The sequence below is a fragment of the Apodemus sylvaticus genome, chromosome 3 (assembly GCF_947179515.1).
Source record: "Apodemus sylvaticus chromosome 3, mApoSyl1.1, whole genome shotgun sequence".
NCBI lineage: Eukaryota > Metazoa > Chordata > Mammalia > Rodentia > Muridae > Apodemus > Apodemus sylvaticus.
In genome coordinates, this window is record NC_067474.1 from 142,386,440 (window position 1) to 142,406,746 (window position 20,307).

The 20,307-nt window shown below is 51.1% G+C and overlaps 1 protein-coding gene across 1 annotated transcript in view; it reads left to right on the forward strand.

The window, feature by feature from the left end:
• Phc2 (polyhomeotic homolog 2) overlaps positions 1 to 20,307 on the forward strand; it is a 100,197-nt gene that overhangs the window by 40,254 nt on the left and 39,636 nt on the right. The window contains exons 2-7 of the mRNA XM_052177426.1: positions 10,227 to 10,457; positions 13,460 to 13,618; positions 14,432 to 14,509; positions 14,956 to 15,120; positions 16,600 to 16,686; positions 17,600 to 17,912. Coding sequence (XP_052033386.1) covers positions 10,281 to 10,457; positions 13,460 to 13,618; positions 14,432 to 14,509; positions 14,956 to 15,120; positions 16,600 to 16,686; positions 17,600 to 17,912 — 979 coding nt within the window. The 5' untranslated portion in view covers positions 10,227 to 10,280. The remainder of the gene's footprint in view (positions 1 to 10,226; positions 10,458 to 13,459; positions 13,619 to 14,431; positions 14,510 to 14,955; positions 15,121 to 16,599; positions 16,687 to 17,599; positions 17,913 to 20,307) is intronic.

Sequence of the window (20,307 nt, forward strand, 5' to 3'; positions counted from 1 at the left end):
TCTCTGGCCTCTATGGGTACCAGGCATGCAAGCTGTGCATAGACGTATATGTAGACAAAACACCCATATTCATATTTTTTTAAATTGACTGTAGCCAGACATGGTGGTGCACAGACTTATAGTTGTAGCCACTCCAGAGACTGGGAGGATGGTTGTAAGCTCGAGGCCTGCTGAAGCTACAGAGTGAGCATAAAGCCAGCTTGGGGAGACTGTCTGGAAAAGCAAAGGTAGAACTGGGAGCAGAGCACAGTGGTCCAGCATTAGCCTCGCCTGTGCGGGGCTCAGGACTCAGTGCTCAGGATGGAGCTCAGTGGTCCAGCATCAGCCTGGCCTGTGCGGGGCTCAGGACTCAGTGCTCAGGATGGAGCTCAGTGGTCCAGCATCAGCCTCGCCTGTGCGGGGCTCAGGACTCAGTGCTCAGGATGGAGCTCAGTGGTCCAGCATCTGCCTGGCCTGTGCGGGGCTCAGGACTTGGTGCTCAGGCCAGGCTGCTTTAACCGCTCTCCAGACCTTATCATCGTCTTGCAGGTGCAGTGGTGCATGCCTTTGAGCAGAGGCAGATGGCTCTCTCTCTCTCTCTCTCTCTCTCTCTCTCTGAGTTTAAGACTAGCTTGATGTAGAGAACAAGTCCCAAGCCAACCCGGGCTACATAATGAGACCTTGTCTCAAAGCATATGTACTCTTCAAATCAGATGTGACGTCTTGCTGCTACCCTCTCCATTTTGCAAAAGTGGAACGTGAGTGAAGCAGAGGGCGCTTGGCGCAGGCTCGTGCTGGGCGCTCTGCCCTTTTCCTGCTCACTCCCTGGTCTCCACCTTCCTTTCTGAACTCAAACCACTGAATTCTCATCACTTTTATTTAAAAAATGTTTCCTTGGGTCTATGCATTCTGGTTCATTTTTGCAGAGTCCGTGTGAGGTAGGACGTTATCATCTCTGCTGGAGCTGATGCTTCAAGCCCAGCTAATTGATGGTGCAGCCTGGGGTCGAGCTGCATCTCGACTGAGCAGGATCTCCCGTGTGTGCCTTTCACAGTAGCTGGGTCTTCACAACCATCACATCAACACCTCTTTCCTGTTTTTCTTCTTATTCCTTCCCCAAGTCAAACTTTATATATAATGACCCTGTTCATTGAGCCTGAATCGGGACCAACAACCTGAGTCAATGTGTCCATGCTGACTCAAGGTTTCAAAGGTGCCAAGATCACAAGACAGTGTGATAGGTGCCTTGGTATCTCTTTTTGAGAGCTCTCTGCAGGAGTGAGGTGTATGAGCAGGGCTTCAGGTCTGTTCTCCACACAGCCAACATCCCTGTTGCTTCCTATTCGGTGTCCAGTGTAAATGAAAATACCAGTCACCACCCTCCGGGGAAGTCAGCTAGCCTTTTGGCAGATCAAAGATATGGAGGGCTAATAAGACAGCTTAACAGGTAAGAGCACTTGCCACCAAGCCTGAAGACCTGAGTTCAGTGCCCCTCAAACCCATATAATAGAAGGAGAAAACCAACTCCAACAAATTGTCCTCCACAGTGTGCATGAGAGTGCACACATCCACGTGAAGTGGGGCCTGAAGGCTGACATTCCTGGGGAACTTGCTGAGGCCACATGTTGGGACCCCCTGATATGAAGCACTCAGAGCCCTTAGGTTGGCGAGACTGGGATATATATATATATATATATAAAATCTGCAATTTTCTTACAAGCTTCTATAGGCAGTACGCGTTAGCGCTTTCTAGGGCTGCCATGACCAACAAGGTTGTCTGAACCTGAAGAGAACTGTGTTCTCTCAGCTCTGGAGCCCAGCAGTCTGAGGTAAAGGGCTGTGGGCATGGCCTTTCTGAGTCCCTCAGCCTCTCCCAGGTTTGCTGCTCAGCTCACAGCAGTGTCTGTCAGCCCGTGCCTCTCTTCCCTCCTCATGTTCACTAAAGACCTGAGGGAGACGGCCCGCCTCAGAACCTGGAGACCAAAGCTTCCTGAGCTGAGACAATCTGCCCTCACACACCATACTTTCCAGCCAGGACCAGAGCAGGGCCTTTGCCAAATATGTCTACAAGTAAAATCAAATCTTTCTCTTTCTTCTGCAAATGCTTGTCAACAAATCAGTACTGGGTTGGAGTATAAACACTTGATAGAATCTGCCTTCTGTATGGTACCAAGAAATACCAGGCCTCAGCGGGAAAGACTGCTTACGTGCGCACGCTCTTGTCTTCTGCTGTGAGATCGTTGTCTGGATTGCCAGAGTAGTGGTCTGTTCCAGCTGTGCCTCCGACACGTCTGTCTTGTTGCCTCTCATTAATTTATTTGGTTTACTTTCATTGATTACCTGCTCCTCCCCTCCCCATATGTGTATGTGCTCCTGTGTGTGTGTGGGTGTGAGTACATGTGTATAGGCGCATGCGTGTGCGTGGAGCCCAGAGGTCAATGTCAGGTGTCTTCCTCAGTTGCTTAGCCACTTTATTTGTTAAGACAGATCTCATGCTGCACCTGAGCTTGCTGGTTTGGCTAGACTAGCTGACCGGCAGGCCCGGGGACCCTGCTCTCTCTGTACCCCGCCACCCAGTGCTGGGGCTGCAGGCGCACGCTGATACGTCCATCTGTTTAGGTCCTGAGGGATCAAGTCCAGGCCCTTCTGCTTGCAGGGTTCGCCAACCCTGTTTCTCTTTACCTTGGTTTGTAAGACACACAGTAGGCCCAGAGGCCTGGGGATCAGGAGGGAGGCATGAGCTGCCCAGTGTCTCGTGCCTTCACATTGCTGCCGGAGCTCTGCACAGGATGAGGGTGTAGCTGTTCACCCTGCAACCTGGCGGTCAAAGGGGGTCTCCCCTAGCTCCCTCAGTCTAGAGAGCTGAATTCTCGATAATGTCTCCTCCCTCGAAGAGAGAGGCACCCAAGATAAACCCTTCAGGCTGCCTTTTCAGATTCAACACAGAGGTGGATATGCTGGCACCAGGAGCAGCCATTGTGGGAGCTCTCGAGACCTCTCACTTCCTGTCAAACTCCGATCCCATTAGAAAGCCTCATCCCACTGGACCTGTGGGCTCTGGTGAGGGTTGAAGAGCTCTTTTCAGCATCTTCCCCCTCTGCCTCCCTGGAACGCCATCACAGCCATAATCCACAGCAAATGGATTTCCCTGACCCTGGGGACAAAGGCCTAGTGTTTCCTAGACTTGGCGGCTCCTGAAAGGACACAACCATCAGCATTTCTCCAGCTGCCGGGTCTCAAGCCCTGTAGGCCTCAGAGACCTGTAATAAGATCGCTATCCAAGCCAGTTCCAGTCAGCACATCGTTCAGAGTGGTCCCTTGTGGTTGGGAGGGAGGCCTGACTGAAACAGGAGCGGCAGCTTTGGAGCTCAGCCTCACACAGAACCACACAGTGAGTTGGAACCAGAGAAAAACAGATTTCTAGTTCTGGCTGTCAGCCATTAGTGAGACTTGGCTGTGATTCACAGTGGGAGTCCACAGGGGTGGGCGGCCTTGGGAGGAATAAGGCAGTCATTAGAAGGAAGAGAAGAGGGAATGAGACTAGGAAGAGGAAATTGAGTAGGAGTGGATAAATGTTTAAAGCATGGGCACTGTGAAATTTACAGATTCAAAGTTCTCATGTGGCAGGCAGGCCCTAATGAGAGCCCACAGACGGCATGTCAGTCACCCTAGCTAAAACTTCAGGAGGCCTCTTCTGCTTCCCACCCACCTGAGACTGTGCTGCAGAAGGAATATGTGAGGAGGGAGGTATGGAGGCTTTGCTACACAAACTGTAGAAGCAGGAGTTAGAAAGCTGTCGTAGTGTGCCACACTCCTTGCTTGAGGAAACCAACTCACTCTGGTTTCCCCTCAGGATGAGTCCCAGCCCTCTGGCTGGATAAGTCCAGTTAACCCTGGCCAGCTGGGGATCCCTCCCATGGTCCTAGAAGAGACTCAAAGCCATGTCACCTTGACTAAGTCACTCTCTTCCTCAGAAATTAGGCCTTGGCGTTTGCTTAAGAAAAACAAGAGAGTTTATGGTAATGTCTGACTTCTTTAACTGGCTGATGGGTACACACGTATAATATCATGTATGTATAAATGATCTAGAGGGAGGGTTTTTTGTATAAATATTTGATAAACAGCAATTAGAGGATTCAGCATAGTAATCTCCATTACTTTGTTCTGATATGTTCTGACAGGGACTGGGCCCAGTGTTACCGCCAACAATTCCCCTGAAATTGCAGCTAATGGCTTTGAAGTCACACCTGTTTTGGGATGGCCAGTTTTGTGATGACCTTAGATAAATTAGATATCTCCGCCCCATTTGTCTGTGTCTGTGTCTAAGTTTTGAGACAGAATCTTATTACTCTATAGTCCAGGGTAGCCCAAACTCACCATTTAGCACAGACTGACCTTAGACTCACAGCAATCCTTCTGCCTCAGCACACTTGGCTTAGATAATTTCTTATTGACTAAACTGGGACATTAATAACAACTCGTTATATTGGTCACGGTGTACCAACAGCATCTCCTGTAGAGCTTTGGTACTGCTGCAGGCTGCGGTTCTGAGCCATCTCTATGGATGGTATAGGAACCGCGGGTAGAAGCTATGATTAAACCTCGGGTGCCTTATGTTCTAAACTGGCTGGGAGAATTCCGCAAGTGAGGCAGAAACTAAGCTAAGCTTTCAGTGAGCAGAAGGAGCCCGGCCTGAAGCCCCAGGCCTGCAGGGACACGTTTGACACCATGGGTACAGGAGGCAGACACCAAGAAAATAACTTGCTTGAAGTAGTCCATTGTGAGAGTGAGACAGACAGTCACCAAGTGTGCAAACAGCCTCCTGTTGGATGGCTTACACGACATTGTGGTTGACTACGAAGGGGCAGGAGGTCTTAGAGGAAGCCTCGTTCCGTGCCGTTCCCCAGCCCTCACACCACACTGCTGCCCTGAGTAATCTGGTAATGAAACTGGAAGGAAGGCATTTTGGGGGATGGGGACAGCGTCAGTAGCCATGGCAGTAAGCCCAGGGGTGAGAATTTGCCAGGTGACCAAGACTTTTGAGATCAGTCATAGTGATCCTGAGCCCGAGGGGGTGCAGCCTGAGGGAAGTGGGAAAGACAGGAAGAATCAACACAGGTGCTTGACACACACCAGGTAGCTTGACCGGACCTCTGTGAGCCCCAGAAACATGGTGATAATTCAACAAATGGCACAGGAACATCTGGATAACCACATGTTCCTCCACGGAGTTGCCCCATATTCACTGTTACCTACATAGTAGAACATTAGAACATTGTTCACAGCGGCCATTGCCAATGGTGGAAACAACCTGAGGGTTATTAGCAGGTGAATGGAAAAGCAAACTGTGATACACACAGAGAGATGCACACATGCACTCATGCACACACGCAAATATATGCACACATATACATACGCATACACACAGAGAGATATGCACACATATATAGAGAGAGGAGTATTATTCAACCCCAAAGAGGAATGTAATTGTTGCATATGGTGCAATGTGGATAAATCTTTAAAACATTGTGAGGAGGACAGATGGAATGGCTTCACTCATCTAAGATGCTAGAAAAGGCAGATTCATAGACAGATCTTGGGCCACCAGGGGCTACGTGGCTAGACAGTGGGGAAGGAATTATTGCTTAATGGTCACAGAAGTTCTAGAAATAGAAGATGGTGGTGGTGGTGGTGGTTAACATGTTCTGAGTGTAGTCAGTGTTTGTGCACGCTTTGAAAGACTGGTGTGCAAGCCAGTCTGGCCTGCCTTTCCCTGTCTTGTGCATGAGTGGTCCACAGGGACCCTAAGAGCTTGCACTCTGGGAAGACAGCTGTAGCTCCTAAAAGCAGAAGCTCGGACAGAGGGAGTCAGAGAGACAGTGTGTCACCAGTAAGCATGTGCATGTGTGAGTGAGCAAGTGTGTGCATGTAGAAGAAGTGTGCTTGATCCAGCCTGTGTGAGAGACCCGGAGAGGGGAGAGGAGGCTGAGCACTAAGGGATGCTGTCACAGAGAACCAGAGCCAGGCCAGGGACGGGTGAAGGGAGGGAAGACAGACCAAGACCGGGAGGAGGGGGCCGATTAGTGGGCTGAGAGCTGGGCAGGATGCCTCGCATGGGGGGAAGGTGGGAATGAGGGAGCATGCTTTATTTCCAGAGAGCACAGTGGGAGGAGCTTGTGCACCAGGGCACGCGGAAGGATGCAGCCATAGATGCATGGGTACCGCAGGGTGCCTGTGAGCGCAGGTGTAACTGTGTAATGGAGGAGAGTGGGGAGGGATGGGGTCAAGGGAGCAAAGCAAAAGAGCCCCTCAACAAGATGGGCTGGGGGTAAGAGGCCACAAGCAAGGCAAACGGAGAAGGATGGGCACTCGCCAGCAACAGATGGAGACGGCTGTGTCCCTGGTGGCTAAGGGAAGTGTCAGTCTTGCATGGGAGCCATGCTGTTCTTACTTAGCAGTGTTTCCACGGAGGAATGTGCTAGTGTTTGTCAACAGGGCCTGCATACACACTCTACAGTACCTGCTCAGCCAAAGGCCAAGACTAAAGGCTAAATGCAGCCACCCAGGACCTGGGCATCCTCTGCCTCAGTTGCTGTGGCTGCCTGCTCCCTGTCTGACTTCTTCCATATGCTTTAGCCAAGTTGTCTTAGAACATGAGCTGAGCTGGGCGGTGGTGGCGCACGCCTGTAATCCCAGCACTTGGGGGCAGAGGCGGGCAGAGTTCGAGGCCAGCCTGGTCTACAGAGTGAGTTCCAGGACAGCCAGGGCTACACAGAGAAACCCTGTCTCAAAACAACAACAACAACAACAACAACAAAAGATGAACTGAATCCCAGTTTGGGTCAGCATTTAAGACAACGGAGATGAGGACCTTTCAGAGCAGCCCATGTTTAGAAATTGTCATCATTAACTGGCTAGCTAAGGTCACAGCTGTGGGCGGAGCACATGACACAGCTCGGCATCTGCAGGGCTTGCTGCACACGCGTGAGGACTGGAACTCGGATCCCGGCACCTGGAATGGTCTGCCTGCAATTTGACACGTGAGAGTGGAAGACAGGGAATCCCTGGAGCAATCTAGCCAGAACAGTGGGAGCCCCTACCTCAATAAGGTGAAGAGAAATGAAGGTGCCCAACATCGCCTGGACCCCACATTGCTGAACACAAATATACACTTAGGCCCACCACATACATAATCTACAAAATAATTGCTTTATATATTTTTAAATTTCACATGACAGCTAGCTCTTCAGTTTCTGTGAGGCCAGGAAGGGCGTGTTGCATGACTTTCTGTCAGCCTAGACTTCTGTTCCTGGAACATAGATGTGGCAGATCTTGACAGAGCCAGGCACAGGAAGTCCGTGCTGACTCAGCTCTCCATTGGCCCATGCATCTCAGCCTCATCCACAGGTGTCCTTAACAAATGATCGCCATCACAAAGCCTCGTTCCAAGACAGGTCGGGGCCGAAGGATTCATGGGCAGTAAAAGCAGATAGGCCTCAGGAAGAATCTGCTTAGTGGTCCAGGTCACAGGAAGCACAGGTATTTGACAAAGCACCCACTTGCTGCCTAGCAGTGGCTCCAGCTTCCCAACCCCCATTTGACTTTCCCATGCCCATGCATGTGGGGTGCAAAGACCAGCATCAGGTGCCTATTGCTCTGTCTCCCTTATGTATAGCGCAGGCTCTCTCACTGTGCTCAAGCTCGCTTTACCTAGTGTAGCTAGCCAGCTTGTGGTCGGGTTACCTGCCTCTGCCTCTCAAGCCCCAGGATTACAGGCAGGCCATCACACGCAGCTGGCATTTATGTGGGTGCTGGATCCAAACTCTGCTGCTCATGCTCACCTGGCCAGTCTCCCTGTTGAGCCATCTCTTCAGTTTCCTTCCTATACTTTTTTTTTTTTTAATCCTATGGTGAAACCTACTGTCTGAAGAAAGTGGCTTAAAGAATGTCAACCTCAGATTGAAAGAAGGCATTAACATCTGTTTCAGTTCTTAATACAAATCAGTGTTTTCATTAATATGAAAAATACTATTTTCCTTATGAATTTGTTGTCATCTACAAGCAGAGGGTTTAATGTCTACAGCAGATGATACATAAACAAGATGGATATATAGATGGATGGATGGATAGATAGATAGATAGATAGATAGATAATAGTTCTGTATGTTTGTGTGTGTGTGTGTGTGATTGTGTGTACATAAAGGAAGAATAGAGAGAAAAGATTTAGGAAGAACATGAAATACTAAAAGTGGAACCTGAACTGAGGCCTCAGGCCTGATGCACCTCTCCTACCACCCTTGACTTCTTTCCCAAACTCTCTCCATCAAGGCACTGGGCCTGTGGGTCTGGGCGACGAGGGCACACATCTGGGCCACTGAATGGTGGTGGTGAGGACACACATCTGGACCATTGAATGGTGGTGGTGAGGACACACATCTGGACCACTGAATGGTGGTGGTGAGGGCACACATCTGGACCACTGAATGGTGGTGGTGAGGGCACACATCTGGACCACTGAATGGTGGTGGTGAGGGCACACATCTGGACCACTGAATAGCCTCTGAAGGAGTTTCTAGTGCTCCCTCCTGGCTGAGAAGTCAGATTCCTGGAGACTGCATATGATTTATTTAGAAGCATGATTTATTAGAGCCAGACAATGGGAGTCAGACAGGGGACAGTATTATAACCATGGCAGCAGTGGCGGGGAGGTGGCTGAGTAGGTGACAGGCAGCCTGCTGGCACTTGGCATGGCCTTTTCCTTTGTTCCTCATGGACTGTCACATCTGACAAGAACAGGGCTGACAAGGGTGCTGTGTGTGGTCCCCAACTAGAAACTGCCTAAACCAAGATTCAGACCCTAGTCCATCCAATCTTCAAAGTGGATTTCAGTGAGCCACCCAAGGTAGAACCCACCCCACACTGAGTCCCTTGGGCATGAGAGATGACTTAAAGCAGAGACTGCAAACACCTGGAGCTTGCTGGCCTTTCAAAACAAAACAACTGCTTCTGTCGTGTCTTGATTTGCCTCTTCCTCCCATTCTGTTCTCCAGAGCAGGAGTTCTCAACCTTCCCAATGCCGCAGCCCTTAAATATAGTCCCTCGAGTTCTGATGACTCCCAACCATAACACTATTTTTGTTGATACTTTATAATTGTAATTTTTTATTGTTTCATAATGTAAATATCTGTGGGGGTTTTTGTTTTGTTTTGGTTTGGTTTGGTTTTGGTTTTTTGGATTTGGTTTTTTGGAGACAGAGTTTCTCTGTATAGCCCTGGCTGTCCTGGAACTCACTCTGTAGACCAGGCTGGCCTCAAACTCAGAAATCCACCTGCCTTTGCCTCCCAGAATGCTGGGATTACAGGCGTGTGCCACCATCGCCTGGCTATCTGTGGGGTTTTTTATGGTCAGAAGGGGGGTCATTTGACCCCCAAAGGCTTCACAACACCTTGTAGAGATGGAGATTTTTTAAATCTCACTTCTTTCACCACCTGGGCTGTGTAGCACTGGTATAAGCTCAGGTGTTGACTTTCTCCATCCTGAAGATGAAGAGGGTGGAGGGTGTAAGGTGGTCCCTGCCAGGGAGACCGCGCCAGAAACCTGCCCCTGTTACTTCACCTCCGTTCCTTCGCCTCTGTTACTTCTGGAAGAAGACTTAGACTTCAGAGCAGACACACCTGATTTCAAAAGTCTCCTAAAGAACCCATCCTGGCCAACTCAAAGCCTCACCTGAGAGCTGGGTCTTGAGCTCTGAGCACTGAGAAGGCTGAGATAGGAGGATGGTGAGTTTAAGGCCAATAGAGAGCTACATAGAAAGATCCTGTCTCAAAAAACACAGCAAAAGCCTGAGTTCCTAAGTGGCCCCGTGGAAGCCTGCTTGGAAAGCAGGTGTGTGCCTGTCTAGTCTCCCTGGGTGACCCACAGAACAGTTCTCAGACCCTCAGCTCCGCAGCCACTTAAGTCCCTTAAGCAAATGCACGTGACCTGCGGGCATCATCCCATGTGTTCCACATAAGTTCTAGACGTCTCCTGGAGCCTACAAGGTGTAAGTAGCTTATACTGTATTATTTGGGAACTAGCAAAAATGGGGGGTCCATATATGTTTAATTCTGACACACTTTTTCCAAGTGTTTTCCATCCTAGGTGACAGAATTCACAGAATCAGAAGGCTGGGACATGGAGGGCCAAACACGTGTGCCTGCGTAACAAGCATTTACTAAGCTTTTCATTTCTTTTCTCTTCCTTCCTAGTGTCCACCTGCTCTTCTGCCACCTGAGCGCCCTGACTGTGCCACCCTGTAGGCCATGGAGAATGAGCTGCCAGTCCCCCACACATCCAGCCGGGCCAGTGTCACCACCAACACCAGTGGGACCAATAGTAGCAGTGGCTGCATCAGCAGCAGCAGCGGTGGTGGCAGTGGCCGCCCCACTGCACCCCAGATTTCTGTGTACAGTGGTATTCCTGATCGGCAGACTGTGCAGGTAAAATCCTAATCAGCCTGGGATTCTATCCCTTCATTGGCAGGCTGCCCAGATGGAGAGTTGGCATGGTCTGGTGGGATAGGCAGGGCAGCTCCAGAATGGGCAAAAGAGAGCATGGTCTGGTGGGTACTTGTGTGTAAAAAAGGGGAAGTGGTACCAGATGAGTCCAACACAGGAAACTGAGAGGCAGAACTTTGATGGGAGAAGTCCTGGCTTCCCTGAGGGATGGATCCTGAGGATGACTGCAGAGATGTGTGAAAGCATAAAGGCTAACACTAGCCAGCAGTCAGATGGGGAGCTGCCGCCCAGCACAGGCCAGACTGCTCTTCTAAGTGGCCACTACATCTGAAGGGGTCTGTGGGGCTGGCTCAGCCATTAAAGTGCCTGCTGTGCAAATCTGAAGACATGAGCTTTGGTCCCCAGCACCTGCTTAGGAAAACTCTGTAGCGCCAGTGTTTTGGGGGGTGGAGACAGGTGCATCCTTAGAACTCATCTCAAAAAGGAAAAAGTGGTTAGCAGTGATCGAGGATGGCATCTGACATTGACCTCTTGTCTACACATGCACACAAACACACATATACACAGTACACATGCATACAAATATGCACACATATACACATGTACATGCACACATACACAACACACACTCATACATATACAATACATACATGCACACATATATAACACACACAAACAATATACATACACACATATACATATACATACATGCACACATAAATATACATATACACTCACACATACACAATATATACATGCACATATATATAACACACAAACAATGCACATATACATATACACACAGGCACACATACATAACACACAAATGTACACTCACATATACAATACATACATGTGCACATTTGATACACATACATACCTGCACACATACACAGTATACACACATGCACATGCAGATATACACATGCAGACAAGCACACACACATGCATACATATACAGTCACAAATACACATGTACATGCATATGCACACATACACATAAATTTAAGGCTCTTGAAGACCAGTGGTCCCAAACAAATCTTTGTCCTTGAAGCTTTATCACTTCTCTAAAGTTTGCAGAATGCCATTTGTCAGGCCCTCCAGGGAGTTAGACGCAGTCCCAAAATGTAGCTGTGACCATGCACTGCTGCCAGTCATGGGGTGCGCCTGGCATTGTGCTAAGAATTTTACATTGCAATCTTTGCTGGTGTTGTGAGACAGGTTCTCTCTCTATCCCAGACTAGGCTGGGACCCACTGTTCAGCACAGGCTGGCCTAGAATCCATGATGATCCTCCTGCCTCAGCCTCTCAGTGGTGGGCTTACAGGCACATACCACCATGGCTGACCACATTTGCGGTCTTCAGCTATGAGAATGACTGTGATTAGGTACAGGTCCACACCTGACAGATGAGATAATGGCTTACTAACTTTAACTTAAAGGGGGAGAAAAGAAGTAACTCTCCAGCATCCTCCAGCAGGTGGCCTCTACCATTTGTTATTACCATCCATCTGAGCATCCTTGTAAGTAGGGCAGGTTAGAGAAACCACTCCCGGGAAATGTTTACTTTTAGTAACTCTACTGTACAGTTTGAATAAACTAGGCAAGTGACCTCATCCCGAATTGGTCTTAGGCCCAGAAGACAGAACGGGGGAGAAGCCACGACAGAGAGTGGGAAGCCTGAGAAACTGTTTCCCAAGCCAGACACTCTGGCCTATTGCTCTCCAGTTATCTCTGTTCACACTTCATCAAGTTGCACTTCCCAGCCCACCGCAGGCTCTTCCCTGTCACTCCACACTGGAGGCTTTAGCTCTGGTTTTCAGCATCACAGTCGAATGTGTCCACCCCCTGGAACTCACCAGAACTGTAGGCAAAAGGCTGTCGGGATTTCTGCTCTCTGCATTCAGGCCTTGACAGAACCACTGGGTTCCTCTCAACCACAGATAAAGTCACCTCTGGTGTGGAGGAGTCACAGAATCCCTGCCACTGCTGGCTGGGCTGCTGGGGGTCACTTTCAGGAATCTGAAGGAAATGGGCCTAGTGTGGGCGCAAGTACAGATGGAACAGGAGACAGTGGGACAGGATGGATTCGTTTATGCAGGGCCCAGAGCAGAACTCAGAGAAACAGAGAGGGATCGGAAATGCATTCATAGGAGATGGGGCTCTGGGGGACACCAGGGCCCTTGGAGGATCTGTGACATCAGCCTACTAGGACTGAACCCCCAAATTTAAGCCAAGAGCTCTAGAGCCACTTAGAGGACATCCCAGAGACTGCCAGTCAGTGACAACCCCGAGACAAGAGACTGCGCTGGGATGGGGGAGCAGGGCTAGGCCTGTGCTTGGGCATCACCTGGAAGGGGTCGCTAAGAAGGGAAGAAAAATGTTTCTGGCTCATTTTTGTGCTGATGGTGAGCGAGGAACAGAGACTGGCCTTAACAGATGATTGCTTGGAGACAGCCCCTACAAAAAGGAAGAGGAGAACAGAGGTAGGGGAAAGGAGAGTTAAACCCAGTATGTCTCCTCCATGGTATGGCCATGCCCCCAGAGGCCACAAAGGGCTTCTTAAAGGAATAACAGGACTCAGGGAGCTCCAGGCTGGCCTTCGAGGGAAGCAGTCACTTTAATGTTAGTCAGCTTCTTTGGCTCCCAATGACCCTCTGACTCCCCTTTCCATCGCTGCCCCTTCTGCATATGACCTTGAATATGAGGGTACATCATAAGGGGGTTGTGGGAGGCTGTGTCCCCCAAGTTGTGGACTGAGGAGCGGGGTCCTGTCAGCTGAGGCAGAGCACCCTGTGAGGCAGGAGCTCAAGACAGGCATCTGACAGATTAAGATAGGCAGGCATAAGACTCTGCGGGTGGCTCTCTGTGTGGCCTGGGGAGTGACGTGGGTCCTTCTCTGGGCAGCTGGTGTTCAGGCATGAATGCAGAGAGGACACATTGTGTGGCCAGTCCATACTCCTGCTTCCTTTTCCTGCTTCCCAGGTGATCCAGCAGGCCCTGCACAGGCAGCCCAGCACGGCGGCGCAGTACCTGCAGCAGATGTATGCTGCCCAACAGCAGCACCTCATGCTGCAGACGGCAGCCTTGCAGCAGCAGCACCTCAGCAGCGCACAGCTCCAAAGCCTGGCAGCAGTGCAGCAGGTGAGGGATGGGCTAACCCTGGGCGCCCAGGGTCTTGAATCTATGTTGTAATACGCGAGTGATACAAGAGGAAACAAGTCTTTACTCAGAGTCCCCCAAAGGCCCCAGGAAGCAGGTATTATTGTCATGTGTCCTTAAGCAGGTGAAAGACAGATACCAAAGCCTACTGCTCATGAGTGGAATATCCAGGGTTCTCACCTGCTGGCCCAGCAAGTGCTGGCTGAGCCCAGTTAGCAACTTACCCAGCAAGCCTGCCTGTCTGGTGATGCTCTCTCCATCCACCGAGGGAGACATGATCACCGATTCCTTCACCCGATGCGATGTTTTATTGATGTCAGGCACAGTGTGCGCTGTGGACCCTGCCTCCTTGGAGCAAGTAAACAAGGCCTTTATCTGTGCTGCAATTCTCAGTAGAAAAGAACATACTGCTGCATCTGGACCACAGGAGGCTGCCCCACATCAGGTGGTCAGGGAAGCTCTCTGCCTGAGTAACACTGAGTGGCCAGAGAGGAGGGGCAGGTTGGATCCCAGTGTGTGACGTGCTCATGTGGTGCCGGTGGCCTCAGGGATGGAGTGGGTGGGGTGGAGGTCTGGAGAGAGCTGGAGTTGTTTGCTGGACAGTGGTGATGGCCAACTGTCAGAGTACCAGTGCTCTCAATGGTTCCTCCACGGGTTCAGTTAGTACTGGCCCTTTATGAGACATGTGGGTGAGGAAAATGGAGTTAAACCCTAGGGGTGCTTTCCTGATCACTGTTCAGAGCACTTCCCAGAAAATATGGAAGACACTAATAACCAGAGTTTGTTCTTTTCCAGGCAAGCCTGGTGGCCAACAGACAAGCAAGTACTTCCGGTAGCAGTGTGTCCTCACAGGCTCCCACCCAGTCCTCTTCAGTGAGTATGGTATGGGAAGGGCAGGCAGAGTTCACACCCACGGGCTGGCTCTTGCCTCCGATGCCCCCTAGTTCCTGGATCTGGCTGAGGGGAAGGAAGCCTTAGCCATTGATCCTCCCAGGAGACAAATGGGTGTGCTCTTTCTAGCTCTGATATTAACACCCCGTCATCTTCCTGGCATCAAGGCTCGGTTGCTTACTGTGCCTGCACTATAGGGTCTAGCCTGCAGCTGTGTGTCCAAGGCAGCTATGGGGCAAAGTTAGAGGAGTCACCCAGAGCCAAAAAGAGCGGAAGATGGTCCTAAAGGATGCCACAGAGACCATAGAACAGGAGAAGAGGGAGGGACACTGCTCGCCCTGCCTCCTGGGACACTGCTCACCCGGTCTCCTGGGACACACTGCTCGCCCCGGCCTCCTGTTTTCTAATATGCACATCTCTCTCCTCAGCTCAATCTGGCAGCCTCCCCTGCAGCAGCCCAGCTTATCAACCGAGCACAGAGTGTCAATTCAGCCACAGCCTCGGGCCTCGCCCAGCAGGCCGTGCTGTTGGGCAACTCGTCCTCTCCTGCCCTGACTGCCAGCCAAGCACAGATGTACCTCAGGGCACAGATGGTGAGTATGCATGCCTGGGTGTGTTCCTGGACTTCAGGGACACAATCAGGAAACATAGGAGATAGAGAAAGGAACAGAGAACGCTAGGAACCAGGAGCAGGAGGAAGGGATGTGAGAAGCCCAAGGACTGAGTGGGTGAGTGGGAGGCCGTAGGGCTCAAGGGTCAGGTCCAAGGCAGAGCCAGGGAAGGTTACCTACAGGCCTCCCTTCCCTCCCCAGTTCAGCTAGGGGCAGGATGCATGCCAGATGGTGCCTAGAACTCACAGGTGAGCAGACAGATTCTAGCTGCTCCACCCATTCTATTTCATGCAGAACATACCCAAGCCGGCACTGGCATGCCTGGAATCTCTCCTTCATGTCTGCCCCTAAGGGGTCCTTAGGTCTGGGAACAGCAGACTAGGAAGCAACCACACAATCGGGGTGGGCTCCAATTGGCAAGTCCTCACTCATGTGCCCCATGCTGAAGAGCTGTTTTTCTCTTTTACCCATGAAGACACCATTCTAAAGACAGTGTAGTCCCTCCCTGCCTCTGCTGTTAGGACCAGAGCACGCACTCAGGGCCGTTCTGGTCTTGTTCCCTATTTTTTTCTTACTGGTTCCAAGCTTGTCACTGCAGGTACTTTCCCTTTCCCAGGCAATGCCCCAGACAGCATATGACGGACTTCCATGTCCCCAGCCAACTGACAGCCACACTTCACTTTACTCTATGTCCCCACTGGGGTCCTGATGCCCATCTGCTGCCCCCTAAGAGCAGAATGTACACGGGGGGCGGGGGGGGGGCGCGGGGATGATCCAGGAGGCCCCAGCACTGAGGTGAAGGCCCCCTGCCCAGACACCAGCTTATCCGCATGCATGCAGAGACAGAGCCACACAGAGGTCAAGGTGCCAGCCAGCACAGGCTCATTACCTGCACCCTCCAGATGAGATGCAGTCACCGGAGCTCCAGGCTGTCTCCTTCCTCTGCTGTTGCTACTTCCAGACTCCCCTACCTCACCCCTGCTGAATCAGAATTTGACCAGAAGGTGACCATTGTGCATACCTGACTTAATTCTTTTTGAAAGATAATCTTATTCTGATCTAGCCCTGGGGACAGAGCTATCTTAGATCTGGAAGATCAGTCTGTGACAGTTGCCCGAGGTTCCTCCTCACCAGGGTTGAAGAGACAGTGACTGAGTCTGAGGAAACAGTCCCTCAGAATGAGCCCTTCACAGAGGGCTCTCCCCTGCCTGGCTTGGTTCATGGCACCCCAAGCCTTTTAAGACATCTGTTCAGTGTCCCTGGGCTTCCTGCCTTCTTGGCTTTGGGTCCTGCGTGCCTAGCTGTCTTCACATCCATCCCCTGGCTGAACTGCTGTCCCCTGTGGCTGAGCCCACACTGGGCAGATAAAAGGTACCTGGCTCCCTGTGATTCCAGGCGCGGCCAGGGAACTTGGTGCAGGTAGCTAGGAGCCTAGGCCGCACTGTTCCTTTGTCCCATCAGCTCATCTTCACGCCCACGGCCACCGTCGCTACTGTACAGCCTGAGCTCGGCACTGGCTCCCCCGCTCGGCCCCCTACCCCCGCCCAGGTGAGGACCCCGGGCTCGTGGGTGGGCAGGGGGGTGGGCAGCTCTTAGAGGGGTAGGGGTGCTGGCAGTGAAGAAAATGGACTCGCTCATTAATTCCCATCCAGCTGGCCTCAGCACCTCTTGGCTCTTGTCTTGGTCCCTCTGAATCTAGGTAGGCAGCAGAGCACACCATGGGCCAGCACTGAGGGCTGGGGATTGGAAGCAGGGGCATATGGAGAGAAGGAACAGGATGGGTCCTGACCTCCTGCCTTCTGCTACAGCACAGTGTGAGAAGTCTGTGGGAACCTGAGAACAAACCTCTTACTCTTCCCACCCCATCTCCAGAAGGGGGACCCAAGCTCAAGGATGGAGAAGCTAGGTTATGAGTCCAGCACTACCTCCCTTTGTCCAGCAGAGGGCAGCAGGAACCAGGCTGAATAAACATGCAGCTGTCTTGGACAGGCCTGGCTTTAACCCGATTGTGAGGACAAGCTGATTGATTCTCTGCTTGCCTGTCAGTCTTGTCCTGTTTTTTTTTTTTTTTTTTTTTTCCATACCCTGCCTTGCCTTAGTGGTATGCAGCGAATCCTGAGACTATCAGAGGAGTGAGGGAGTGAGGAAAGAAAGGCACTGCCTTCCCTGCCCCTGTCTGCCCCAGCTGGGCAGCCCCGCATTCAGTTCTGATCACTAACCGTACTTCCTGTGTTCTTTGCAAACTCCACCCACCCCTGGCTTCTCTTTCAGCCCCTTAACTACCCACCCCGTGTGTCTCTCTTTCTGGTGTCTCTTTTCTATCTCTGTCTCTTTCTCTCCCTCTCTCCCTTTAGAACCCATTTGCACGTCTGTAGTCCTGGATCTGCCCTAACTTCCTCTGGGGTGTGTGGCTGTAGCTCTGGCCTGCATTCTCTGGACTCTCACGGCCCCTCTTTTTCAGGTACAGAACCTGACACTTCGAACACAGCAGACACCAGCAGCAGCAGCAGCAGCAGCAGCCTCGGGCCCTACCCCCACCCAGCCTGTCTTGCCCAGCTTGGCTCTGAAAGCCACATCCAGCAGTAGCCAGCCTCTGCCTGCCCCACCGCAGGGCAGGACCATAGCGCAGGGTTCCCCTGCGGGTGCCAAGCCTAGTGGGACTGACAATGTGCCCGAACCACTCAAGATAGGAGATGGTAACAGCAACGTGGAGGGCCGTCCTGGGCCTGGCCGCGTAGTTCCTGCTCTGGCTGCTCACCCGCTCATTGCACCAGGTAAGGTCCCAGCACGGTGAAAGCTGGGTTGTGGATCAAGAGACCCTTCCAAACCTTCCTTCCCACGTGTGCATTAGGACGCCAGTCTCTCCCTGTCCCCTCCCAATCCTGGGGTGTTTGCCAGCTCCAGGCTCCAGTTCATGCTCAGTCTGACTTTAAGGAAGGAAACCACATCCTTCAGGAGAAGCCTTTCACTGACAGAGCCCGGCTCTGAAAGGGTGGAGACTGGTAGTTGGACTATTTTGGGCTTCCCAAAGTTAGTGAAAGGGATGTGGCCAGCTAGAACTTGCGAGAGCCGCAGGCAGAGGAGAGACAGGAGGCCTGCTCTCACCCTCCAGCAGGCCTCAGCTAACTAATGTGGGCAAGGCTTTCTGCCTCCTCTCAGTCCGCAGAGGCCAGGGAGGTCCCAGAGGACGGCACTGTGGCCTGTGAGCTGTGTTCAAGCTCTGAGTCCTGTCAGAGAGTGAAGGACCAACCACCTTACCTGGGGGACAGGAGTCGGGGTCGGCTTGCCAGGGATCTCTGCACTTGAGAGTAAATCTAGAAGATTGAAAAAAATAAATAAAAAAGCTGATTGTTTACCGGGCACAGCCTACAAATGGGGTTGAATCAGTGGCCTCTGACTAGCCCCCAGCCCTGCCCACTGAACCTCCCAGCACTGGCTGTCAGTGAGAAAATCTGCTGAGAGCTTTGGAAAGCAGACTTTCTAGTCGAAGGGACAAGTGCGAGCGATTCAACAACAGAAATAAGTATAGCAGGGAACATACCACTTGGATTAAAGATAGTCCCTGTGGCCCTCAGCCTCACCCACACCACTTAAAATCCAATGACTCCACATGGTCTTTGACATTTTCTTGAGACTCTATCACTAGATTAAAACCAAGATCGTCGGCCTGGGGTGTAACGTGGTGGCACAGTTCTTACCTAGAGTATTTGAAGCCCTGGCTTTGATGACTACTGTCACGAAAAAGGTTGTTCTTTTTATTTAAAAAATAAAAAGTCAAAGGATGCTTTCTTACCTAAGAGAATATACAGTTAAAAGCAAATCCATTCAGGTTTTTAATCCACTGTAGGTGTGGCAGGCACAGAGGGCCAACTCACTGCCAGGCAGCTGGGCCTGGGATGCTGTCTCTCAGCCCCTCTCCCGTCCCCCTCCCTCTGCCCCCCCACCCCCCCCACCCCCCCACGCCAGCCTAGAACTCCCCATCTTCCTGTCACAGCTGCATGAATACTGGGCTTCCCGGCCTTCCACCTGCCTATTTCCAGAGAGAGTTCCAGCCTTCTTCTTTGGTGGGAAAAGAAACTGAGACTGGACAGCCAGACTGAGGGGGGGGCCACATGTGGTGAGAACATTAGGCTGGAACTAGAGCTCCAAAGTTCCCCTCCTCCTCCCCCTTCTTCTCCTCCTCTTTCTCCTCCCCCTCTTCCCTCTCCTCTCTCTCCTCTTCCTTCTCCTCTCCCTCCTCTTCCCCCTCCTCATCCTTCTCCTCATTCTCTTCCTTTGATTCAATAACATTTAAATTTTTTACTGAAAAAAAAATCATACATTATATTGATCTTTTCCCCTCCCCCATTTCCTACCAGATCCTCCCCATCCCCAACCACCCAATTTCTCTCTCCCTCTTAAGAAAACACATATATGCAAACAAAAACCAAGAAATACACATCAAAAATGGAAACTATCAAGCCAAAGACCAATAAGACCAAAAAAAAAAAAAAAAAAAAAAAAAAAAAAAAAAAAAGCCCAAACAAACAAAATGAGATAAAATTTCTACAAAACTAGCATTGACTTTGTTTTGTGTTGGCCAATTACTCTTGGGTATGGGAATCTACCCTCAAGTGTGGTTAATATACCAGAGAGATGCCACTGGAGAAAACTAGTGCTTCTTTTGCTAGTGGGTATCATCTTGGTTAGGGCCGAAAGCCCATGTCCATGTGCCCCTCTCATCACTGACAGGCCGTGTGTGTGTGTGTGTGTGTGTTACTACCTTCTCTGAGCTCACAGAGCATCAGCCCTGTTGTATCTGGGAAACAGTTTCCTCGGTGTTAGCCCTCTCCTCTGGCTCTAACCCTCTTTCTAACTCCTTCTCCACAAGGGTCCCCAGGCGAGGGGTTGGGAGGATAGGGGTGGGGGGGCAGCAGGGCGGCAAAGCCCCACTGCTAAGTTCCATTGCTGGACCCAGGACCTTAGAATCCATTCCTGCCCAGATCAAAGTGTGTGTAGCTTCTCTCTAGATCGAAACCAGACCCAGCGTCTAAAGATTTGGAAAAAAAACAAAGCAGGTCTTGAGTGGCTTTTGAGGTTGCTGGCGTCTCTGTGATCTCCAAGAAACTGGACAGAGAGAGGAAAGATACCCACAGGTAGTCTGTCCGTCCTTGGAGAACATGCAGTCTG